We start from the raw sequence: 27089 nt of genomic DNA, 5'->3' as shown, positions 1-27089 counted from the left end.
TCAGCTTCAACAGGGTCTTCCCACACATCTCCATCCCAAGATATAGGGTCCTATTCTCTACCAATTAATGCACCAATTTTAACTGCCAATGCCCTCCATGGCTGGGAGTTGAATTTTTTTTTCTGTCATTCAGCCAACCTTATAATAGGGGATTCAATTTGATTTTCTACAACTTTTGCTCCATGGCTGCTGGAGAGAAGATTCTCTTCCATGGCAACTTAGAAACCTTAAGACTGTTTATGACTGGAGCAAGTCAATTTTATCACCAAGTTCACTGTTGTCCTTCTCCTTATTGAGATGCTAGGAGATGGTTAATTTTATCACTAGGTTCATTCCTATCCTTTGTCAGTTTATCCAGAGATGCTAGGAGCAACCAACTGGCATCATCATTTTTCTACAAACTGTCAAAAGCTTTTTTTTTTAATGCAAAGTCACCAAATTGTTTGCCTCTTACAACTAGTGAGTCAGGATAATCAAAGGAATTTGTTCCTTAAGTTTGAAAAATAGATCATATTGTGGGCTTTCAGCATTCTCTGAGCTTCTAGGAAAGGCTTCAGCAACTGAAGATGTTGGCAAACTAAAAAGCCTATTTCCAATACTTAGAAAATTCATCCTTATACTCCTGTTGCACTAAAACCCTGGTCAGAGTTTTCTAGAGAAACAGACCTGATACACTGTGTGTGTGTGTGTGTGTGTGTGTGTGTGTGTGTGTGTGTGTGTAATATAAAAGGGAATTTTACAATGGCTTGGCTAAGCCAACAATGTCTGTCTACCAATGCAATGACCAAAAACCCAGTATTTGTTCATTCTATAAGGCTAGATATTTTATCTGGTCTTCAGTATGCAACAGAATCCCAAAGAAGTAGGATCTAATGCCAGTGAACAGAATTTCCAGAGAGGGTAAGCAGGCAGAGAGAAAGTTTCCTTCTTTCATGTTCTTACATAGGCTGCCAGCAGAAGGTGTGGCCCTCAAAAGATCTGGATTAAAAATGGGCCTTCCACTTCAAATGATTTCATTAAGAAAATTATCACACACACACCATTTATCTCAGCATTTGAGAGGAAATTCAAGGCCAACCTGGTTTACACAGAGAAATCCTGTCTTGGAAAGAGACGGGGGGAGGGGAAACGAAGGAAGAAAAAGAAAGGAAGGAAGAAAGAAAGAAAGAAAGAAAGAAAGAAAGAAAGAAAGAAGGAAGGAAGGAAGGAAGGAAGGAAGCCTCACAGATGTGCCTAGTCATTTCCAGATATAGTAAGCTGACAACCGAGAATAACCATCACAACCCCCAAAGGCTAAGTGACAGTGTACAACCTGGGATTGGAGACAGCAGGATTCCTTGGGCTCCCTGGCCAGTCAGTTGAGACAAAGCAGAAGGCTCTGGGTTCAGCAAAGAGACCCTGTTTCAATAAGAAATCTAGAGAGCAACAGGAGAAGATACCAGAAGACAACCTCTGGAGTTCATCTGCACATACAAGTGTACATGCAGACACACAGAAAAGGTAGTGCAAATTGTGGAGGCAGTACAGCTGGTTATTTACCACACAAACACAGATGCCTGGATTTGATCCACAAGATCCTGTGTTTAAAATAAAAGACAGGTATGGTGGTATTTCCTTGAAATCCTAGTGCAGAAGTGGGTGGTGGTTGGTAATGGTAGAGACAGGAGACTCCCTGGCTAGCCAATCAGTAGGCTCCAGGCCTATGAGAAACCTAGTGTTGGCGAGAGTTTTGGGTAGCACCTGGCATAAGATGCTACTTATTGTTACTGTTGTCATTTGTTGCAAAGGTTAAACTCCATTTGTGGATCTGCAAAGTCAGGGATGTGTGAAATACAATTTAGAAGGATTCCATTAAAATGATTTCATTTTAAATGAAGGAGTTGCATAATGAGAGAAGTTTTGATTATCTAGAAAATTAGCTTTGGTTGGGGATTTCAGTCGTCTGGGTTTCTGAGCCTGACATGTGACTATAACTGCAGTTCCCTACAGTTCAGCAGCTGGTTCCTCTTGTTTCTTACCTTTTGGGAACTAAGAAACCCTCTCTACTGTCAAGCTAAACCCAGATTGATACACAGATCCTCATGAATTACTTCTGAGAGCATTTCCTCCATCAGTCCCCTGTTTGGCATTTGATTGGTGTGTTAGTACAGAGAGGAAGAGTGAGGGCCTGCTTCTTCAGGTGTTTAATACATCGCTTATCCAAAACTCACACAAGCACAACCAAAACACAAAGAAGCCTGGTATTCAATAAATTGTGTGATGAGTCTGTACTTACTGCAGCTGTTGGATAGTGGTCCCAGGGATAGTCTTCCATGCCATCTTTATCATTGTCTTCCACCAACCCTTGTCACTTCCAAAGCTGAAGGTTGATTCCTGCTCTTGAACCCATTTGTTCCATGTTTCTTTGGTTTTGTTTTGCCTTTCTTCTTTAGCATATAATTGTGATTGTGAGACGGTTGCATTGAATCCTAGGTCTCATTTCTCATCACTGTAAAGATTTTTATGATTGACAACTTCACAATTCTATCTATCCCTCTCTGTCTTGGTGAATGTGTGAGCACTGTCCTATTTGGAGTATTATGGATACTATCCTAAAGAGACCGTCTTTTGTGCCTTCCTTTGCACATGCTTCTCCTTGTACACCCTTAAGATGAGAATGGCAGGGGCATGGACTGTGTATGTATCAAACTTTAGCAGATACTGTGAAAGGTGCTTTTTTTCTTTTCTTTCTTTCTTTTCTTTTTTTTTCTTTCTTTCTTTTTATGAATTTCAAGCTTAGCCATCGTGTGGGTCTCTGGACTCCTTTACAAATATCTATACCATTGCTCCAGACAGACCATGAACACAGTGTGGATGATATGGTTGAGGGCTGTCTGGCTCCCAAAATGATTTAGTGTATTTCATTTTTAAACAGTATGCAATACAAAAAAGGATTGCAGAAGCAAAAACCAGCCAAGGCTATACATTGTACAAATTATTTCCTGAAAGCCATATAATAATTGTGACATCCATTTTGGAAAACTTGAGCAGATAGTGCTTTGCTGTGTATTTGATCTCCATGTAAGGGTGGCTTTAGGCTGTTACTTCAAAGTAGAAGCAAGAACTAAAGGGAAACGAATTATCCTTGAGGTGACAGCTATATGATAATTTGTTAGGTATGTGAACAAATTAGGGCTCCATCCTGGAGAGTTAGGCTCACTGGGGTTAATGCTGGCAGAAAACAACATGTGATTAAAAAAAAAAAAACAGACTCCAGGGTTAATTATTTGAATAAATTAAGGTTTGAATAGATTTGTATTTGTATTGTTCAAAAATTAAGCAAAACAAAACAACAACAACAAAAAAGAAGTACCTGGACCCAATGTTGCAGGCCTATAATCCCAGCTATGCAAGAATCTGTGTCAGGAAGAACATAAATTCAGGCCTTCACATCTTACAAAATGAGTTCAAGACCACCCTTGGCAACTTAGTAGTACCTTATCTCAGATAACACATAAAAAGAGGGCTGGGGATATAGTTCAATGGTAGAGTATAAAGGACTAGGTTTAATTCCCAGTATCACCTAACACAAAGAAAATCCATGGAAAGTGACCATGCTGTTCTTCACCTGCCTCCACAGTAACCAGACACGTTTATTCCCTCATCTAGCCCTCTGGTGAATTCATATGGTTGTGTGTCAATGCCTAGGCTTTCATTTTAAATGAGCCGTGTTGTATTTATCCAATGCCCGATTGATGGAGAGCTAGATTGATGCCAATATTTTGCTATTGCAAGAGATAGCACAATGGAGACCTCAAATATTATAAAATTAATTTGTTCAAATAATTGCTAAAAGACTACATACAATGATAACTTAGGCAGATGTTGACACATTTCCTTTAGAAAGATATGTATATTGACCCTGTAATAGAGTTTTTATTTCTCCAAAGTCATTACCAACACAGTTCCCAGTTGACCTTCTAAATAGTTTCTACTAAGTAAAGCTTGCACTGACATGTTTTAATTGGGACATTTCTCCCAAGCATATTTTAATTTTTGTAGTTTAATATATTAAACATTACTATGGTTTTTGAATTTAAAGTTACAATTCAGAAATATTTATTTACCTTAAAGTTACATAATAATTGTCCCATTATTATACTTTACTATTTACTCATGTATTTATGATTTTTTTTGAGATAGGATCTCATTATGTTGTTCAAGCAACACTCATGCAGGTGCTAAAATTGCAGGTATATGGTTACCACACTTGATTTGCATTCCTACTGAGACAGGGTTTTGTGTTTCCCAGGCTGACCTTCAGCTCTCCAGGCAACCAAATGTAATCTTGAACTTCTGATTCTGCTTCCACCTCAAAAGTGCTGAGTGCACACCCCACCCTGGTTTATCAATGATCAAACCTGGGACCTCATGCATGTCAGATGAGCACATTACCGACTGAACCACATCCCCAGCCCCTGGTTTGAAATTTAAATTATTTAGGATTTTTCTTGAGGTATGTTATGAGAGCTGACTCCAAACCCTCAGATAATGAATTGTTGTCCCTGAACTTTCCTGAGACCACATCTGTATCTATTGTGTCTGTATCCACACCCTTCCAGTTCTGTCTTATAAACGTCAGCCCTGCCACAGTTATGGGCCCTTTTCCTCCCCTTCACAATCTTGGATCTTAAAATTTGTCATTATTAAATAAATTAGTGCCTAATGATGATCATGATCATGATGTTGATGACGATAGTCACTGCCCTGCTTTACCACATGCAACATCTCTGGAAGGCTTCAACTCTCTGGGAGATAGGTACCCCATGTATCCTTGAATTGCTGAGATTTATGACATCTTCCTTGTATTGCCCTCAACACCCTGTAGTCCCACAGACAGTGCTTAGAACACCCTGAGCATGGCGCTCAGCTGTTGGCTCCTGTTCCTGTCTCTATGTGTCTCAGTAGCATCTCCAGAATAGGAAAGAAGTTCCATAAGCATTGCCAGGAAGTATTGGCTCTTGTTTCCTGAGAAGGATTTGCCCACTTAGTAGCTTCAGTGCCCTGGTTTAAGTCCTGGCTCTTCATGCATCTTTGACTTTGAACAAGCCATGCCATCTCATAGTCTCACTTTCTCCATTTGAAAAGCAAATGTGCTTTGATCTCTGAAATAGCCCTGAAATTCTTTTATGTGCATCAACTCAAACAGATCACATAAAAATAAGATAAAATTCAGGAGAGACTAAGGAAAAGAATTCTAACTCTAGTGTTTCCAAGCCTTGCTGATGAGCCAGAACTATAGGAATTACTAGGTAATTTCTTAAAATGGAGATTCCTGGGTCTTGTATGGGCTTTCTGTGTATCCATGGAGAAATTTCATTTTGATAAGCATCTTCCTTCAGGTGCTGTTGGTTCTGAGGCACGAGAGGATTTCAGAACAGCTGCTTCAAAGGAGTCTCACAAACATTGGATTGAGACAGGTTGATAAGCAGTAGACAAACCAAAGGCTTATCTTTAGAATGAATCAAGGCTGGAAGAAAAACAGAGAGAAAGACTTTAAAAGTATGTTTCTCTGGATATTTGGATCTGTGATAAATGAAAACAAAGATTTTGTCAAGTAAAATCACAGAAAAAATGTGCTGGTGATCTAGTAATGACTGGAGACCAACTCATCGACATGCCCAGGGGTGTGTCTCATGAACCTCAGTGCATCTCATCCAGTCATGTTAACAATCAGAACTAGCCATCTCAGTAACTGAAATCTAGGTAGGAATGAGAACAGAAACAGCTCCAACAAGCCAGGTAAAGCAGGTTCCCCATGGGAAGGGGCTGAGAATAAGCAATTCATATGATATATGCTAATCAGAACATCTGTCTAGAAGAGAGGACAGAGGCTGAATGGGGCAGAGACATCTAGATTTACAAATGCTGTGTCATTCATCCAGTGTTGGCAAGGGGAGAAACTGCAAAAATTCTATACCAGATTTAAGTGAAATATAGGTACCCAGGACTCCAGAGAGCTAGTGGTTTAAGACACAGTAGATTAATTGGTGTTTTTATTTTAGTTGATTTTCATGTGCAATTATTTGTACATTGATGTAAAAAAAATCTAACATTTTCTCCCTCCTTCCTTCTTTTATTTTATTGAAGATTTTTTTTATTAGCATATATTATCCCTACAAAATCATGAGTTTCATTATGACATTTCCCTCCATGGGTAGATATACTTCCTGAGAAGCTGAACTCTTCAGCCCTCATACCCCACTCTCCAGTTTTCTGTTTGATTTCTTTCCCAGCCCAACACCATAGGCAAACAGACCAACCTCATTGTCTTTCTCTGCATGCAGTAGCAAAGTGAAGAATTACTTTAGAGAATTACCTTTTCTTTTGATTTTTTTTATTGTGACAAAGTTAACATAGAAATTACCACATTAGTTGTTTTCAGTGTAGAGGGTCAGAGATATCAAATGCATTCAAAGACATGGTACACACATACTATGACCACCTGTTCTAGTTTCATTTTGTTGCTGTGATTAAACACTCTGACCAAAAGCAACTTAGGGGAATAAAGGGTGTATTTGGTTCAGACTTCCAGCTCATAATCTACCACTGATAAAAGTTAGGGCAGGAGTTTGAAGCAGAAGTCATAAGTAAATGCTGCTTACTGGTCTAGTGGCTGGCTTATGCTCAGCTAGCTTTCTTACACACACACACACACACACACACACACACACACACACACACACACACATACACAGAGCGCCCTTATTTCTGCTCTCTAAAGAAACCGGTCCAGCCACACAGAATGACAGAAAGGTAGACTTGGGATGTGTCAGGATGCTATGCGAGTTCTTTCAAGGATACCATCTGAGTGAGGCTTATTTGCTATATTTTATCAGTCAGACAGAATCAAGCACATGAGGTTCATTTTCAGCTGCTGAGTTCGAAAGCGGGCGTAGACATCAGTGCTCAGCGAGCTGTTCTAAATGGGATCGCGTCATCTCCAGAGAGAAGCAGATCCACAATGACCTGGTTTCTGAGATCCACCCCCATGCTGCAAATACAGCTCAAAAATAATTGCTACCACATCATATGGTTAGGGTTGTTTTTCCTTAATAAAAACTCAAGAAACCAGAGACATCTTTTTTCTTTTTTGTCCTTGGGATGACTTCTTGTTAAACTCCTTCAAAAATAGTATTAAAAGATTTTCAAGGCCCTCTATAAAATTTTAAAAATAGGACAATCTGAGGTTGGGGGAGAGACCGAATGAAGTACATTCACAGTAAACTCAGAAATGAAGACGGGGTAAAGGAAGTGGAAGAAAGGAAACTAAATGGGAATACGAAAAATGTTGACTGAGGACTTAGGAGACTGTTCAGTCAGTTCGGTGCTTGTCCTGCAAGCTTGAGGAGCTGAGTTCATCCCCAGGACTCACATGAAAAATTAGGCATAGTGGCATGCACTGGGGAGGTAGAGACAGGTGGACCACTGAGGCTTCATGGCTAGACAGTCTAGTCCCAGGCAAAAAGAGGTGGGTGGAATCCCAATGCTATCCTCTGACTCCATGTATACCTGCACACACGTACATGCCCCCCCCCCATATCCGTAAAATATTTACTGTTGAAAAGCTTGCTGGTAGTCATCTTGCAATGCAGTTTGCAGAGAATGTCATTTTGTGCCATCTCCCAGATTTCTGTATCATTAACAGTCATGTTTTTTGTTTTGTTTTGTTTTGCTTTCCATTTAGGTCAAACTTTCTCCTTCCTATGGACAGCATCTTGTGACTAATAATGTTTGTTGTTATGCTTGGGCTATAACTTGAAAATTCATAGCTCAATCTGTGATCTTCTTCAGCAGTTATAAGAGTATGTAGTGTAAATGTTTCCTGGCTTTTCCTGAAGCCTTTGATACTGTTCCACATCTGAATATGCTTAACTCAAATTGCTCCACCCACCTACCTGAAGCTCATTTGATTAAATTTTCAATGGTTTGGTGACTAAGTGAAGAGTTTCTTACCAAAGGATAATATTTATTGGGCATTGACCTGTGGAAAGGTCCCTTTTGGGTAGCTTGTTCAGCACTCTCTTATTTAAACCTTGTGTTAACACTGTGACCATGACTATCATCATTTCCATCTTCCTGCCTAGAACAGAAGACACAGGCACGAAGTGATTGGAGGAGGGTATCTGGGGTAAAAGAGTATTGCTCCAGAGACAACTTAGACACACTAACAACGGTGACCATCTCTGTGACAGCACACAGCCAGGATGCCTCTAATGGGTACAAAAACTGTCTCTTCCTTCAAAATGTCTCTTCCTTCTTTGACATTTTATTGCTATTTTCAAAAGAATATTTATCCTTATATTGAAATGGAGAAAAACCAAAAATCAAATGAGGACCACAGAGACAAAGCTGTATTCTTTATATTCAAATTAGAACCATACACAGTTTGGTTTCTCTTGAGAAAAACAAAGAAGCCAGAACTTCCTGAACAATTCTGTATCCTTATTTTTTAAACACATGTATGCATGTGTGTAGGCTTGTGTACATGTGTGGGCACATGCATGTGGAAGCCAGAGGTTAATCACAGATTTTCTTCCTAAGAACCCTGCCCACCATGTTTCTTGAGACAGGGTCTTTCACTAGCTTAGAACTCACCAAGTCAGGTAGACTGTCTATCTGATGATCTCTGAATCTTTAGCACTGGGATTATAAAGGATGCTAGGTTCTGACGATGAACTCAGGTCTTCTTGCTTGCAAGTCATGCTCTTTACTAACTGAGCCATTGTCCCAACCCAGGTTCTGTATTATGTGGGTGTGTCTCCTGTCACTATTTGCTGAGTTCACATGGTAACTTCATGTGACTGCTTCTTCATCCCTGCTGGACATGCAACTCCTCCATTTTTCAGAAGGTTCTGAGGCTTGGGAGTAAGCTAGACACAATGGGCTAGCTCTCTTTTTGACCTGAGAAGGGAATAATGTCAAGACAGGTCAGACCTGCTTATTAAAAGGTATAGGATCAGAAGCTGAGAATCTGTGCCTTAGTAACAACAAGGTCCTTTCTTCCAACAGGTAACAGTACAAGCAGGCCCCCACTCATCAGGTATTGAAGTGTCAACCTCAGATGGTCTTTTACCAATGTCTTGTCCCATAAGCCTTTGGAAGAGCAAGTCTTCCATTAGTGGGGCTGGCTCAGGCCCTAAGATAATCTAGCACAAATTGCAAGACTTCATCTGCGTCTTAAAGTGAGCCTCCCGTACAACTGCAAATACAGGCAAGCCCCACAATCCTCCTTTTGTAGAGAATTGCAGTGGGTGATGGACACTGTGACAGATACCTATGACTGAAACCCGACTTGTCATCTCAGTACCTAAGAGGCAGATACAGGAGCATCATGAATTTTCAGCCATTCTTGGCTACATGTTGATACCTGTCTCAAAACAACAAGAGAAGAAGAAATGTAGGTGGACAGGTGACATAGTTCCCAACTGTAGTGATGGCTGAGGGTGTTCATAAGTGCTTGCCATAGAATGCTGGCTTTTCCAACTAGAGATGCATTCTCCCAGTTCTAGAGACCATAATCAGAGTCAAGATGACAATGGGGACATGTTTCTTCCAGGGTCTCTGGTGGAGAACACTTCCTCAGCTTCTCCAGCTTCTGCTTCTGGTGGCTCCTGGTTCCCTTGGCTTGTAGCTGCCTCTCTGATATGTCTTCATGTCTACATCGACTTCTTCCTCTGTGTATCTTTTCTTATAGGGTTGAGGCCAATGGACTTAAGGTCCATTATATACCCTAGGTAATATTTATGTCAAGATCCTCAGTTAATAACTGAGTTAATAACCCCAGTTAGCACCTCCTGATACTATGCATGAAGGCCACAGAATTCCCATGGGACTCTTTCAGCACCACCTCCTGGCAGGTTTCCAGTGCAAGCACTTCTAGGGAAGTCTCCTTTGGCATCTGGGAACATGTGCTGCCTTGGATTCCATCTGCAGATGAGCTGTAGAGAATGGGGTTATATTCCACAGGGAGGCACAATGCACATATGTCTAGTGTTAAACCTTGTGAGAGAACCCCACCCTTGGGTGGCTATTGTGCTGGCTGCTTTCTTGTGCTTCCCACTTGTAGTTGCTTGGGTGGCTGTCAATTCATGCCAGAATGTAACACACACATTTTAATTATCAGTCCCCATGGCTTTTTCACAGCCCTCTTTTGCTGAGTTTGTGCTCATCAGCATGAGTGCTCTATAGATAGATAATCGCTGATTATGTCATTTGTTCAGGCACTGAACCAGTGAACTTCAGGGTTGAAGTGAACTACCTCTAGGAGCTTTGCCCTGGACTATCATGCTCTCTCCTTCCCATTATAAAACATATTCTTAAAGCAAAAAAATAAAAAATAACCAGAGATGAGTAGATATCTAATTGACCACATGCTAACACCAAACCAGCCCTGATTTGATGTATAGTCCATTTCTCTTAGACCTTTGGCTAAGTATATTTGCATCTGTTTATGTCTCCATCTGTAATTACAAAATTTATTTCTGCAGATGCTCTCCAACTATGTGCAGTAGGTCAAGTTTTTCAATTAATATGTTTTGATGTGCTGGGAAAACAATGCTTTTGCATCATAGTTTACTCAAGCATTTCCCTCTGCTAGAACTTCTCTGATAAGCTGAGGGCTATTGGTCGGGCATCCATGTTAAACATCTTAATGAATCATCAGTTCCCTTCGGCAAGTTATAAATAGCAATCCCCAGTTTAAAACATTCAGACTTTCTTAAAACTTCAGTCTCTTATGGTCAACTGACAGGCTTGTTAATTTGCTTTCCTTCTGAGTGGCTTCATGGTAGATTGTGAGAAAGACTCAGTTTCACACTCTGGGTCTAGTTAACTTATTCACTGTGTGACTTTTGACAAATTAAGTAGCCTCTCTGAGCCTGTCCCCTATATCTGTGAAATCTCATGACCTGTAATTCCTTGGAGAATTAGATACTTTGACTTAGGGATGCGATTGGCACTGAGTCGCACATGTTCTAGAAAGTGACTGATTTATATTCTTTCATTTCTGTTTTCTTGATGTAAAGATTCCTTCTGTCCTGGGACCTGACAAAGTCTTCACATTCTATCATTTCTACATTGTGGCAGGGTGTCTGGGATTCAGCATCCTGGACTCTGCTAAAGCTCAGCTGGGGCACCTTACACAAGTTAATTCACCTCTCAAACTCTGTCCTTCCCACTTATAAAATGCTGTTAGGGACTGGTAGGATGGCTCAGTATTTAAGAGATTTGTTGCTCTTGCAGAGGATATTGTTTGGTTCTAGTATCCATCTGATGGTTCACAGCCACCTGTAACTCCAGTTCCAGAGCATCTGACACCCATTCTTGGCCTTTGAAGCCACCTGGCACTTGCATGATACTCAGATATATATTGCAGGTACTCACATTAAAACAAACATCCTTTAAAGACATGATGGCTCAGCAATTGAGTACTTGCAACTCTTGTAGAGGATCTGGGTTCAGTCCCCAGTACCAACCTGATGGCTCACAGCTATTTTTTCAGTACCAAGAGATTGATATCCTCTTCTGACTTCTGACTTCCATGGACACCAGGCACATACATGCAAAACAACCATAAAATAAATATATGCATGGAAGTTTTTTTTGTTGTTTTTTGTTTTTTTAAGAACTGCTATTTTGCTTGTTCCCTCCATAGGGTAAAGAGCATGGCATTTGACAGGAAGTGACCATGCTAGGTAAGTCTGAACAAGGAAAATGCTTATTGGTATCAGAACTCCATACAAGAATGACCTTCCAGAGAAATGCTGTTCCTCCTCCACCAGAACATGAGCTCCAGTAAGGAGAAAGAATGGCATCTGGGAAGTGTTCCATCCTCCTCAGGAAGGTCTCAGGAGGTCTCACCCTGCTATGATCACACACAAGAAGGATCATGCAATCCATCTAGTCAGATAGGGAAATCATGGCTTTGTGAGGCACAGATTGGTCAGTCTCCTACAGCTTGTGACCAAGCCTGATCCTCTAACCCAGAGTCCCCTGAATGTGGGAAGCCCAATGCTGGCTCAGTGCAGGCACTTGCAGTGCTCTACAGTGGGTGGAAGTACAGGTCCTGCACAACTTCTTGAATGGAAAATTCTGGGCTTCTTTGAAAACTCAAAACACTATTCTATGATATCACCACCCTTTTGATGCAATCAATTTATGTCAGAAGTAAATTCAATAGACTGGAAGCAGAGATCTTCTACCATTTCCTCCTTGTTCTTCCCTGAGTCTGAAGTTGGGGCCAGGGCACAGCCCCCTCACTCCCACTGTTTGTCTCTTCTCCCTCCCTGTCCATCAGTCCTCTTTTCTGTCCGTCTCTTGAAGGCTTCCTATCTGTCTCCACTCCATTTTACCCATCTGGGTGCTTGAAGGTTTCTTTCTCTTTCTGCCTCCTTTCCTGATTTTTTTCTTACTTGTTCCCCACCTCTCTCTTCCTGTTTCTCTTGGCATCTACTCCTCCTCTCTCAAGCCTTTCCCACTTTATAACCTTATAAAATCTTACTGTCTTAAAAATTTACTCAGAGTATTCACAGTGAAAATAAATATTAGCCATGAGTCATTTTGTTTCCAATTCATGGTGCATGTTCTTGCACCATGCAAATTAAGCTGACAATAGCTAAAAGCACCCAGGATAAAATTTGTTATTGATTAAAATCCATAGATGACTGGAATCTTCTTTTCTAATTTTGTATTTCTGCACAATTTTGACTCAAGAGAATTAGACTTGGTGAAAGTAATAACTACAAAAGAAAAATCTCAAATGGCAGGAATCATAAATTAGTCAAATTTGTTGTGCTCCAAAGGTTGATCAATGAATCAAATTTTCATAAAATTTACAAAGAATTGACTCCAGTAAAAACAGTTTCCAAAAGAAAAAGGGTCAGGGACAATGTAACTATGCCAGTCAAGATATTGATCTAGGAGTTAAATCAGCTTAATGAAACTTACTATAAAATTAATCAGTGTCTGTAATCCTGATATCAGTGTTTGCATTCACAAACTCAGAGTCAAAAATATGAGCCTGGAGCTAGAGAGATAACATGATGATTACGAATGTTTGATGCTCTTCTAGAGGACAGGATATCTGTTCTGGTCACCCATGTTGAGTGGCTCTTAACTGCCTGTAACTCCAGTTCCATATCCAAAGACACTGTCTGTCTTCAACAGGCACCCACATATGCATACACACACACACACACACACACACACACACCACCACCACCACCACCACCACCACCACCACCACCACCACCAAGGTATCTAACTCATGAACATCTAGAGACTTTTCTGATCATGCCTACCACCTTGATGTAGGAACACTGTGATTGCAGGTATGAGTACTGTGCCCAGGTTCCACATGGATTCTGGAGATTTGAACTCAGGTCTTCATGTTTGCATAGCAAGTGTTTTACAAACTGAGCCATCTCCCAGCCCTGAGGTGTTGTTCTTTTCATTTTTTTAGCAAAGCTTTGACACAACCTAATAAAAAAAAATGTATTTGGTTATCATCAAAGAGACATTTCTGTTTTCATAACACTTGACACTAGTCCTCCAAACACACACACACACACACACACACACACACACACACACACACACACACAGCCACACACACATACTCTAGTTTTATTAATTCATCAGAACAAGTCACTGTCTTGTTAAAGGCTTCTTGAATGTTAATGAATGAATAATTAACTCTAACTATATAATTAGCCTTTAAATGTGCAGAGACCCCCAGAGAGCATCTGAAAACATGCATAAGATAATGAGCTAAAACCGGAAGCTTTTGATTAGGAAATTTCAGGGTGCCTGGCAACACAAGTCCCATTCCCAGAAAGGACCCATGCCTCAAGGATGGGGAACAATCTTCACTGGAGTATGGAGAGTCAGATTCTCTAACAAATAGTTTGGCTAGGAAGGAACAACTTTCAAGGTCACAGGATAGATATGAGTGTTGGACCTACTGAAGAGTTGAGGTCAGATCTCCATACCTATGAAGCTGCAGAGCTCTCTCCAGAGCTGTCAAAAGTCCCAGAAGGAAGTCAGCAGGCTCCAGTACTCCTGGTCCCTGTGAGGTCCCCTCCTTGTCCATGCTTCCTTGTACAGAAGCTGGGTCTGGTTCCCCGTCTTCTTCAGTGTCACCAGCATTTCTAATCATTTGTGTTCCTTGAGGATTGCTGGTGACAGAAAGTGATGGCATCTACAGGTCCTGTATTGTCTGGTGTGTGTGTGTGTGTGTGTGTGTGTGTGTGTGTGAGTGTGTAGGTGGGGGGGTGTTGTTTGGGGTTTCAGCCTCAGTGTTGAGAAACAAGAGTGTCAATTCATCTGCTACAAGAAGGGTGATGCTGGCCTTGGGGTGCCAGGAAGACACTGTCCCTACTCCAGGCAGGTGTCAGGCAGGACTCTGTTGCTACTCCAGGCAGACCCTGACCTTGTGTCCCCTCCTGTGCAGTGGGAGAGGCACTTAGCTGGAAAGGTTAGAGGGTGGTTTTCTCCTGTAACCAAGTTTTCACATGGACACTTAGTGCTGAAGGATGGAGATGCCCAGGGATGGCCTTTGCTCTGTGCCGGTCAGAGCTCAGCACTGCCAATTACCCATCTGCAGCTGGATTCATTACTCTGTCTCCTGCACTCACAGCTCAAATCCCTCAAATGTTTATGGACTCTCTTCCTCTTCTTCACCCTTTGTTTTCAGCAAGAGTCTGTGCCTATCCAGCAACTATCTACCCAACAGATTAGGACATAGTAAATCCAGGAAGAGTATACCATGCAGCTAACTCCAGACCTACATGCTAGATGTCTGCTGGGGATCAGACAAGAACTGAGTCGCTCTTACTGCTCTACCCTGTCCTTGCTTCTTCTTTTGTACCTGGCTTGAGTTACAGTGTTAAATCCAAAACTGAATTTCCTAAGTAGCACGCAGAACTGTACCCCCCCCCCAGCCTTTAAGTCCTAGGGTCTCTGTGGCCTTGTCATCCTCCTAAATCTAAATCTAGCTTTGGACACTTAGAATCTGGGTGATGGTGTCCAGCCAAGCTCATGCTCACCATCTCAGCTTTCCAACCAGGCCATCAGCAATTCATACAACAGAAGAATGCTCATATCCTTGCACACCTAAAACCTTGGCTGCCATAGCCTTTCAAAAAAGTGTCTGTTTAAACATAAGGAAAAAAAATAATGATGGGAATGCATAAAAGAAGGTATTTGGAACTGGACTTATAAAAGAGGGTGCATAAAGTTTGTGGGGCCCTTACCCATAAACTGAATTTAACTGAATGCATCTATGCATTTTAAGCATTTGCTATAAGCTGTCCAATGCACACGCTTTACTTACATAACATTACTTTGTTCCCAACAGCCCTCTGAGGGCAGATTCTGTCAGCTTCTTTTTGCAGAGAGGGGAAAAAAAAAAGCCAACCCAACCCACAGCAAAACAAAACCTGAGCCTCAGAAAGAAATACAGGTGCAGCATTCAAAGCCTCCAGCTTACAAAGATCTCTTTCTAGCACATTGGCAATTTAATTTTTTTCTTTTTAATGATAGCACTGTTTTCCACTGGAAACAGATAACTAGTAAAACTTTTGAACCGTGAGTAAGAAAGAGAGCCCAAAGTCTGGCAACCCCAGCCTTCCCCTTGCCTATGACAGGGTACATGGTGAGTATTGTCCATTTCTCTGGCCCTCAGCTGCCACATCCAACCATTTTTGTTAAGTGTCTGAATTAGTGCAGTTCATTGAAATTACAAACTCAATTTCTTGGCTGGCTGCATTAACTGCAGTTCAAAGGTCACTCCCACAGCAGCCTGTAGAAGCAGGACATTTGCATCACTACAGGAAGCTCCCATGGACAACACTCTTCTGGAGATCTCTGTAGTACAGAATATGGAATACCATGGTTGCAACCAAGACTGCCTTAGCTTTCCAGAAGCTTGTATGCCTATAGACAAAACAGAAAAGAACAAGAATGATGTCATCTGTCCCCTGAGCAATTGTGATGTCTCAATGGGATTGATGTATGCCAAGTGCTTTATGCAAACAATGGTCCTGCTGTTGCTTTTGTTTGCTGTAGACAAGAAAGAATGTGTGTTTTGCCTGTGTATGTGTGTGGAGTTTGCATGTGCATGTATGTGCTATGTATGTACATGCATTTGCAGCAGTCAGAGAGGGACATTTGTGTGTCCTGCTTTATTACTCTCTACTTTATTCCATTGAGGCAGGGTCTTACTCTGAGCCTGGAGCTAAGCTGACAGCCAACAGGCCCTAGTGATCCTCTTGTCTCTCCCCTCTACAGTGCTCGGGTTATGGGTACATCTGTAGACATACCTGACTCTTAATGTGGTACTAGGGATTTAAACTTGGCTCTGTATGTTAGTACAGAAAATGCTATTACCCACAGAGCCATCTCCCTCAGCCCAAGGATATTGTTTTGAACATACAGGTGTCTGTGTCCATTTGTATTTGTATCTAGAGCTCTGGAATCACTAGAGAGAGAAAAGGGGGGAGGAAGGGAGAGAGAGAAAGAGCACATTACTTTATGTAACTCCAGTTTCCAATGTTATCACTGCTTGTGTTCTGTGTTCTGCTAACACAGGGGAGTGGACCAGGAAGAGAAGATTCCTGTCTGTGGCTCCCTGTGGCTGTGGCCCTAAGATGATGTTTCCACTCCAGCCATCCATAATCCCTTTTTATCAGGACCAACCATGTCCCTGCCATGAATCATCCTGCCCTTTCCCTATCTCTTCATCTGGCTGTTGCTCAGCAGAACATGTGTCATGAAATATGGTGCCAATTTGCAGAATTCTGTGCTTGTCCCTAACAATACCAATTGAAGCTGCTGCTGGACAGCTCTTGTGTGATTGCTAGGCTTATCTTCTGATTTCCATCCCAACAGTGTATGGGGGTGTGATGAGATGCCAGATGCCAGGGATAGCAGTAGGTGAGCTGAAGGCTGGACTGTTCTGTATACATGTAAGTCTGTAGAAGTGTGTTTATGCTTATTTATTGAGGGATGGAGGAAGTTTGCAGAGACTTAGAAAGTCTTTATAAAATGAAGGGTCTCAGTATCTCCATGGCAACTTTGGTATGTGAAGTATTGACATTATAAGTACCTCAGCTTCATTAAAGAGGAGAAATACCACAGATACATTATCCCATGTCTGACTTGCCTTTGATAGTCACAGGAGGTGACTTACAGAATCCTAGGATGTCTAAAAATCTCAGTAGAACACCATGACCTCCTACTTCACAGCTGAGGAGCTGCTATCCCAAAGGAAGAAATGGCTTTCCTAAATGCCATGCCTTCCTCCAAGCCCAGCTTAGAACTCAAATATGTTCAATCTACTAATCCAGTATGCTGGTATTATACCATGAATGGCTTTGATCCTTTTCTTTTTCCCCTTATTTTTAACATATATAGTCTTTAATTAATTATATCCCCATATCTTTCCTTATTTCCTTCTCTATCCCCTAATGAATTCCATTCTTCTCCCCAATGCGCTCCTCCTATTTTCATGTCTTTTCCTGTGACCCACTACATTTGATTAGGGTTGCTAGCATGGGCCTGGGTTGGGGGTATTTGCTTAACCAAGGACAGTTTGCCAGTGACCATACTACTGCTTCCACCTCCCTGTGATGGAATGTTAACAGGCCATTCTCATGCTGCAAGCTTCTGAGTCCTTGTGTCTTTTCTAGCTCTCCTTGCATTATCTTCCAGTTCCCTTGTAGCTGGCCCTCCAGAAAGGCTGGATCCCCTCCTCTAGGCAGCTCTGGTCTACCTGTATCACTGGCCACACCCCCCAGATTCCTGCTGCTGCTGTTTGGATATGCTAATCCCTTCTGAGCATGATCTGAGATTAATATCTAGTGTTTTGGATAAAGGTTCAGGAGTTTTTCTATAAGTTATATAAGCCCTGTAGTGTTGCCTTACCTGTAATCACTACAAAAACACATCAAAAGCAGGGAAAAATGGAAATGAACATACTTATAAAGCTTGCAAATAGTTGTGTTCCCACAGGGAGTCCTCCAGTAGCTGCCGGTGACGGAATGCAGCCCAATACATCTGCTCCTGCCACTTTTATTTATTTATTTATTTATTTATTTATTTATTTATTTTTTGCTTCAATGTTTCTCATTAGAGAAAGAAAGACAATGAAGTGGAGTCCATGGCAGGAAGTCGAATAATCTCTGATGTAGTTTTCCTACCTGTTTTAGAATTGAAAACATCCATTCCTGCACTCTGGGGTAACAGTTTTGGCCCTTTCAGATAATTTCAAATTTTTGAGATTATGTGTATACTTACTAATAGGGTCCGAGGTAATTACTGGGTCCAGCCACATCATTCCTAAGATACCATGATGCTTGCAATTAAGAAACGGTGACTGTGGGGGTGTCACTCGGGATTTCTGAAGTGATGATTGTCATCCCAATTTTGAACTACATGGTGATTCCAAAGTTGTGCCCACATGTGAGAATTTATAGAGCAAATCAAAGCATAGCTGCAATATTGCAATAAAAGTAGACTTATCAGAAGAGATAACTATTTTTATTGATATGGAGATATGCTTAGCATGTGTAAAATGAGAAAAGAAAGCACTCTGTGATGTGGCTTGGTGTAACCCATATGGGGGGAGAGGGATGACAGCCAGGCCTTGTAAAGAAACTTCAGTGGAACAGAACTGAGCTAATTCATACTACATTATCTGACTGGGAATTCTGTGGTTTCTTGGGTTATCCTAACAAAGCAGCCTCAACTGACAGACTTAACCAACAGAAATTTGCTGCCCTAAATTCATAAAGATTCAGAGTTTGGTATCAGGGTGTTGGCAGGGCTGTGCTGCCTCTGAGAATGAGATGGGAAGATCTGTTTTAGTGGTTTCATTGTTCACAGGCTCATAGCTGCATAATTCTAGTTTTTACATAATGCAAAAACTCCAGTGTGTGTGTGCGTTTGTGTGTGTGTGTTTGTGTTTGTGTATGTGTATGATATTGGATGAGGGACCCATTCAGTATGACCTTATCTTAACTGGTCATATCCACAACAACTTTATTTTGAAAGATATCACATACTGAGAGTTGGGACTTCAACTTTTTTTATGCAAAGAGGGATAATTACTCCACAACACCCCACTACAGCACAGTTACAGTTGCATCTAAAAACATATGGCTCACAAAACTTCAACTATTCATCTTGTCTTTACATAAAAGGTTTTCCTATCCCGTGTGTGTGTGTGTGTGTGTGTGTGTGTGTGTGTGTGTGCGGTGTGTGTACACAAACCTCAGAAGACTACCCATCAATATGCTAATAGAGGTCACCTCATAGTTACAGATTTGGGGTTATAGAATCTTATAGCTTACTTAATTGCTTACATAATTTTAATACCTTTCTATATTGTGGAGGTTTTAAATGTTACTGTGTAATGATTTTGTAACATAAACAGCAAATGTATGTATGAAAGTGTTTAAAACAAAAAGGCTTTACTCCTGATTAATTCCTCTTCACTGCTTCTTGTCATTACCTAGCTCTACTGTCCTTCAGTGGTTCACGGTATTCTGAGGCAAACCTTTTAAACAGGCCACCATTTCCCCACTGCTGGGAGGTGCTAAGGACAAACACTTAGCAAACAAAAAAACCTGCCTGTTTACTCACTTGGGTATATGGATTCTTCATGTCTTAATTTAGCTGCCTCTTGTAAGTTGAAAAGAAAAGGTTCTGGCTTTTATCTCCTCATTAAAAATAGATCCTTTTATGACAAGGGACTGGAGCAACCATGAGTCACCATCTTCACTGTGTGAGGTGCTAGTGTTGGCTGGGAGAGCAAGGCCCTGAGATGGCACCTGGCCACCCCATGACTCCCTGGTGTCTTGTCATTTCAGGAAGTTGGATGCTTTCATCTATGACGCAGCTGTCTTGAACTACAAGGCTGGAAGGGATGAAGGCTGTAAACTGGTGACCATTGGGAGTGGGTACATCTTTGCCACTACTGGCTACGGAATTGCCCTCCAGAAGGGCTCACCCTGGAAGAGGCAAATTGACCTAGCTCTGCTTCAGTTTGTTGGTGATGGTAAGTAAGACCCTGAGGGGCCTTATGCTTGACAAGGTAAGATCAGAATGAGGGATGTCAACAAATCTCTTAAAATACCCAGGCCAGTCCCCTTGTACTTCAGAATGCAGATTTGTGTGGCCCCAAATGTAGGCTAGGTTCAGGACAATTGCTATAGAGCATTACATAACTCAGCCAGGTGGTGTGAGTCAGCTTTTCATTGCTATAACAAAATACATAAGAATAGCAACTTAAAGGAGAAAAAGATTATTTTGTCTTGTGAACTCTGAGGTGTCCCTCTATGGTCCCGTTGTAGGCCTGTGGTGGAGCAGTTCATTGTAAGGAAGGCTTGTGGTAGAGGGAAGCTGCTGAGCCTGTGATGATCAAGATGTGGCAATAGGGATAGGGACAATGTGCAGCCTTCAAGGGCACGTCTCCAGTGACCCACTTCTTCCACAGGCCTCATATACATTAACTTATGAATCCATAAATGGGTTGTTGAGCTATTGTTAGAATTATAGCTCTCATGGTCTAAAACCTCTCAGAATTCCTATCCCAGGACATAATTCCTTAGAGTCTAAGCATTTAACATAAGACTTTGGGGGTTGGGTCATTTAGCATTCTAGCTTCATCTCTGTTGCTGGGATAAAACACCATGACCAAAAACAGTATCAAATAGGAAAAGGCTTATTTAATTCCCAATTCCACATCACAGTTCATCACTGGGGGTGGGGGGGGGACTAGCAAGAGCTCAAGGAGCTAGTTACATTACAGTAAGGAGCAAAGAGGATATTCCATCCTGGCTTCTGGTTGCTTACACTGAGCTAGTTTTCTCCACTTTACAAAGCTCTGGGCTGTATTTGTGAGATAGTACTACTCGAATTCTTGGGTGAGTCTTCTGACCTTAGCTAACAATCAAGACAACCCCACACAGACACACCCACAGGACAACCTGATCAAGATGATTCTTCAATTGAAACATTCCTCCTAGGTCATTCTAGGCTGGGTCAAGTTAACAGAATTAACCAACACACTATCTAAGCCCTGATATCTGCTCCCTACATTACAAATTAGAGAAGCATTCCTCATAAGTGTTGAATTAAAGGAAGACTTTTCTGGACCTATCAACAGAAATTGCAAAGCAAGTCAGGTTCTACTGACTTGGTGGTTCTCAATCTCCTGTGGAGGAGTGAAGACAAGGAAGTTTCCAGAAAAGGAGGAGCCCCATGTTTCCACCAGTATTCCACTCTTCTATCACCTAACATGAAAACTAACTGTAATTCTTCTTCCCACAAATTTACAGCCTAATGAGATGGGGCAGTTTTAATCCACACTGCCAAATGAGCTACTTGGGTCTGCATTGTATTTCCTCCTGCTTGCCCTTCTCCACTCTATGGCTGGTGTCTTGATGAGTTTTCTCACTATTGTGATAAAACATCAGACAATAAACAGCTTAAGGGCCATCATAGCAGCAGGATTATGAGATTGAGCACATTGCATCTACACATAGGAAGTGGGACTTGGTTATAAAACCTCAAGCCTTGCCTTGGTGACTTACTTCCTGCAGCAAAGTTCCACCCTCCTAGAAGATACAAGCCTTCCCTAACACTGATACCAGTTGGGATCTAGGGTTGAAATACATGAACCTGTTCTGTGCATTTCACATCTAACCATAGCAGCTCTCCATATCTCTTAGCACAATGAGATGATGAGATAGAATTTAATGTCCTGCTCCTCCAAGCCATAGTTTCTATCTGGGTGGCTGATGCAAAGACAGAAGTAGAATGCTAAGTAGAATACAAGCATAGAGCACAGGCTACTACTCCCTCAGTACAAGACACAAAAGTTCAGGCCGTAAGAAAGAAGCCCCACTTAGAAATGGGTAGAGCCTACATTCAGAAACATTACAGAGTGTGGCATGCTGTGTATAGCTGAGAGGATAAAATATAGCAACCACTGTAGTCAAACATGATATTGAATTGAGCAAAGGTTTACGAACATGTTGGTTTGGGTTTGAATGAAGTTTATAATTCTTTGTAGCTTTCCTTCTTTCTTGGTTCACAAAACTAAATCCTAATATTTACACTGCCATCAAATATTTACCTCTCAAATAAGGACATCTGATTCTCAGGATTCCCTCTAGGGCATTTGTTTCTTCCTCGGATCACTGGTCATGTTCTTTGCTGTGTAACTGTGATTTGTGGCTATGTTGGTTAGCTATTGCTATAAAATCCCAGAGGCACACAACAAGATGCCTTTGCTCTTCTGAGGGAAGGAAAAATGGAGTGGACAAGCCTGGATTCAGGGTTGGCTGAGTTTGATGGAGATGCAGCCAATGAGTTAAGTGTGTGACCTCTGCACATACATGCTGGTTATAGGCCTCAGGCACAGGCTGTTACTAGTCACCTGGAAGAAGGTATTTTCTTCACAAATGAAGCACTTTGCTGCGTGTGGACATGTGCCATTTCTGCTTGGTTCCATGGTTTTCTTCTAATATTCTCCTATCCAAAACAAGTCAGATGGCAAACCACAAACCCAACAATTGGGCATATATCCTTTGTGGGAAGAGAAAGGGGGATAAATGCTGTAATGCCATTGGAACTTTGGTGACAGTTTTTCCACTCCTTTTGGCAAGCTGATCTAGTCCCTGCAGAACCCTGAATTTAAGAGACAATTGGTCAATGAAAGGTTGAGTACATAAAGACATGTATGGATTTCATTTGGCAAGGAGTGTTTAAATGTGATGGCTGTCAAATGAGAAAGATTTAACTCTAGCCTGTTTCCCATTGTTGTCACTCTTGTAGCATCTGTTATTAAACTGCTGACATCTTTAGAAAACAGGGTATGTCAATCAACATACTCGAGGCACTATATATATTCTTTAGTTTGTCTTCAGAACCACCTCTTCATTTTTATTTTACAAAAGGGGCTTTCATCTTTCCTTACCTGTAAGTGGTGATATCTTTACTTCAGGGAATTTAATCTAGAAAGAATCCAGTTAAGCAAAAGTCCTATTCTTTATATTTTTCTAACATGCCTTGCAGAGTTGATTGATTGGACACTTGATGTTAATAGACATTCCAAGAAGTGATTCAATGCATACATATCTGAACTAAATCTATGTTTGCTGTTCTTACAAATGCTTCTGTAAAATTACTTCTTAGCCTCAGTTACTCATTTGTGTATAGGTGGAAAATGAAATGAGGGGATACATGTAAAGATCATAGCTTAGAACAGAGCCTGCAGCATACTATAGTTCAGAAACTTAAGTTGTCAACTCCATCCTATCATCATCATCATTTTTACAATATAATCATAAGTCACTAAAACCAAAATATTCTTCTTAAGCATTGTCATCATCATCACCACCACCACTGTCATAATTCTAATTGCATCAGGATCAGCAGCATAATCACCAACACTTTCATCCTCATTATTATCACCACCAACATCAACACCATTTACACCCTCAGCCTCAATATAATTATCATCACCGCACCTCCATCATCATTCCCATTGCTACCACCATCTACCTTCAGAATTAGTATGAGAAACACCAGCATCATGGGACCATTGTTTCCCATAATCACCATCATCATTGGCATCACTATAATCACCATGTTGATTTCTAGCACCATTTTCTCTTCAACATCTTCTTTTCCCTCATCCACCACCATCATCCACATATGATGCTCATGTTTAGTGCAGCTCAGTCAGTGATAGTTTAGCAGTGATATGGTTGGGTAACATTCCAGATACAACCTTGTGGTGCTGAACAGGGACCTCCTTCCCTGAAGCATTTGGAGATGCTCACATATAGAACATTAAATTTTTTATAGGTTGTGCCCTGGTTTAAGATGTCACATATAGAGCATTGAGTTCTTATGAATAGTTTATGTTCTGGCTTGAGATGCTCATATATAGAGAACTAAGTTCTAATAGCTTATGTCCTGGCTCAAGATACTCACATATAGAGCAGTGGGTTCTTATAGATAGTTTATGTCCTGGCTCAAGATGCTCACATATAGAGCATCAGGTTCTTATAGATAGTTTATGTCCCAGCTCATTACTTTCCCAGTCACACTGCTGGGGTTGGGAAATGTGTCTTTTCAGCTTCATCTTCAGAGGCCATCTGGAAGCAAAGGCATGGGAGAGGAAATGACATTGCTCCAGGGGGCATCTTAAGATAATCTTCCCGGAAAGCCATGTCCAATTCTGAATGTCTCTCTAGGAGTAAATACATGAATTAACACAGCTGCATAAATATTTCACTTATCTTATGCAGTTTCAGCAGGATTAATTATGCTCTAAAATTAGACCTGTAAAGAGCACAGTGCCAAGCAGTACCTAATTATTATTCATCCTTTAGAATGGAGTGTTTATCTCTTGTTACAGAGTAACTCCAGTGGACGATTATGAGTCTAATGAGTGTCAAAAGTATAAAAAAATTTACTAATGGGCTGTGTAAATATAACCTCTGAGTGAAGTGTTTGGTTATAGGAAGACCTCTTACATAAAATCTATCAGTCACCTTTCTAGGAAGAAAGCTACTAATCTATGTGTAGAGATGCACAGAACCCCAGTAAGACCTTGCTGTCCCTTTCTTATCAGACCATGTCCCCTTTGGACCTTTGGATCAGTGGGGTGCACTGTAGGATCTCTAGTTCCTAGGTCAAAAATCTCATTAGTACATTTTGTCCCATCAGTACCAATACCAAGCATTTATTGAGGAATATCACTGCTGATCCAAGAGAAGGGTATAATTGGTTTTGCTTCTTTTCTTTAAGGCACTTACAGGGAGCTTACAATGCATACATTTAAAATATGTAAATTTAAAATAGAAATATAGTTACAATAATTTTACTAAAATGTATATAAAACATGTAAACTATACACACATGTACTTTTATTAAACATCTTAGATAGACAAGAGACTCATCAAACATCTATGAAACACTAGATTTTAATGAGATTGAATAGAAAGAATACATCATAAACACAGAACAATGAGACTGTAGAGAAAGAGAACAGACCAGAGTTCCCATTAGCCTTGGTGATGTACTGACCCAATGACTAGTAAATTTGTGTGCCACTTAGTATCTCCCTGGATCCTGAAAGATTATGTAATTGAACAGAGAGGCCCACTGAGCCTGGCATTATTAAGAATAGCATTTCTGGTCAAAGTGGAGGTGAACAAAGGGCATCTTAGTACTTATATAGCTCCTGAGTTTGGGGAATTTTCAATACAGTTCTGGGATTTGGGGGGACAAGGAGTATCACAAAGGTCAAAATTCTCTGGTATACAAGGACCAGATATTGAGAGGCCAGACACAATGGCACACACTTGCAATCCCAGTCTTGAGGATGCTGAGGCAAGAAGAAAGGGAGCAAGTACTTAGGGTGCAGCCCAGTGGGGCACACTTACAAGCATGCACTAGACCACAGGTTCCATCCCCAGGGCAACCAAGGAGAAAAACATCAAGGGAATGACAGTGTATATTATTTGTAAGCAATAGAATCTGGAAGACAGCTGTCATTCTAGTACCTAGTAGATGACCCAGGATCATGCCAAATACATCATATATATCCTGATAATGCTATAGAATGTGTCTTATCTGTGCATTTGCAGTATAGAAAAGTAAGGCTCAGACAGCAAAAAGAATCACCCAGGAGTCTTGTCTAAAGCAAAGATTTCATTTGAGAAGGCCTGAGATTTGGCATTTTTTATCATCTCCCAAGTAGTGATGTTGTGGCCAACACCGTATGTAGATTATTACTGAAGTAAAAGCTTAACCAAGTTTATTTGTAAAATTATGATCTTATTTCCTTTAAAATAGTGGTTCTCAACCTGTGGGGGGGGTCATGACCCCCAAAGACCATCAGAAAACACGTATTTTTGTGTTTACATTGTGACTCATAAAAGTAGCAAAATTACAATTATGAAGTAGCAATGAAATATGTTTGTGGTTGGAGGTTACCACAACATGGGAAACTGGATTAAAGGTCACAGCACTGGAAAGGCTGAGAACCCTTGCTCTCAAACATTGTGACCAGGCTGGAGAGATGGCACAGTGGGAATCAAGAGCCTGAGGTCAGTTCCCAGTATGCACATTCTGCAGCGCACACACACTTGTAACTCCAGCTTCTGTGAATCCGATGCCCTCTTTTGGCTGCTGCTAACATGCATAAGCATGTGCACATATCCACACAGAGACATGCATACACATAAAAAAAAATGTAACATCCGGGCCACAGCAGCCAGGTCACCTTAGTTAATAGTATTTTTTCCAAGAAACATTCAATGTTTATCTATACTTGTTTGCACTTTGCACTATGTGGATTTCCATTTAAACTCTGAAATGTGTCACTTGTACCCAGTACATGCTAAGTCCACTGAATAAATGAAAAAAATACTAATAATCACATTAATATATCATCATAGGCTTTTGTACATTATTTATATGGTATACTCTATTGTATTTTGCCATGGTTAGGTACATAAAATAAAATTTACATGTGAAATACTTGTAAGATATGACACATTTCTGTTGTTTTTATATTTATATAAATGAGGTCTGGGAGATGGCTCAGTCAATAAAGTCTATGGTGAACAGGCATAAGAATTTGAATTTAACCCCTGCTGCCCATATATAAAGCCAGTCATGGTGGCATGAGCCTGTGAGCCAAGTGCTGCAAGGGTTCAGAGATGTAGACCCTGCAGCTCAATGATAAGTCACAAGTTGAAGATCTTCAGGTCTCAATGAGAGAGCCTATTTCAAAATACAATGTGGATAGCTCCTAAAGAACACCTTCACACACATACCCACAAATGTGAAACCCACACAGTTGTGAACATGCAATAGATGCAACACAAACAATAAGATATAAACATTGTGATCAAATTGATTAATTTTTCTGGGACTCCCCCAGGCTTAAGTTTAGCATATATGTCATACTACATTTAAGCATATATGATAGTTGTTGTCTAATTTGAGTTAGATGGATGAACTAA

At 40.9% G+C, this 27089-nt stretch overlaps 1 protein-coding gene across 1 annotated transcript in view; it reads left to right on the top strand.

Moving 5' to 3' along the window:
- Grin2a (glutamate ionotropic receptor NMDA type subunit 2A) overlaps positions 1 to 27089 on the top strand; it is a 381691-nt gene that overhangs the window by 331287 nt on the left and 23315 nt on the right. Inside the window, exon 12 of the mRNA XM_051181444.1 lies at positions 19911 to 20098. Within this exon, the coding sequence (XP_051037401.1) occupies positions 19911 to 20098 (188 nt within the window). The remainder of the gene's footprint in view (positions 1 to 19910; positions 20099 to 27089) is intronic.

This window comes from Phodopus roborovskii, unplaced genomic scaffold (genome assembly GCF_943737965.1).
Source record: "Phodopus roborovskii unplaced genomic scaffold, PHOROB, whole genome shotgun sequence".
NCBI classification, from domain to species: domain Eukaryota; kingdom Metazoa; phylum Chordata; class Mammalia; order Rodentia; family Cricetidae; genus Phodopus; species Phodopus roborovskii.
This window is presented reverse-complemented; position numbering and strand designations above follow the sequence as displayed.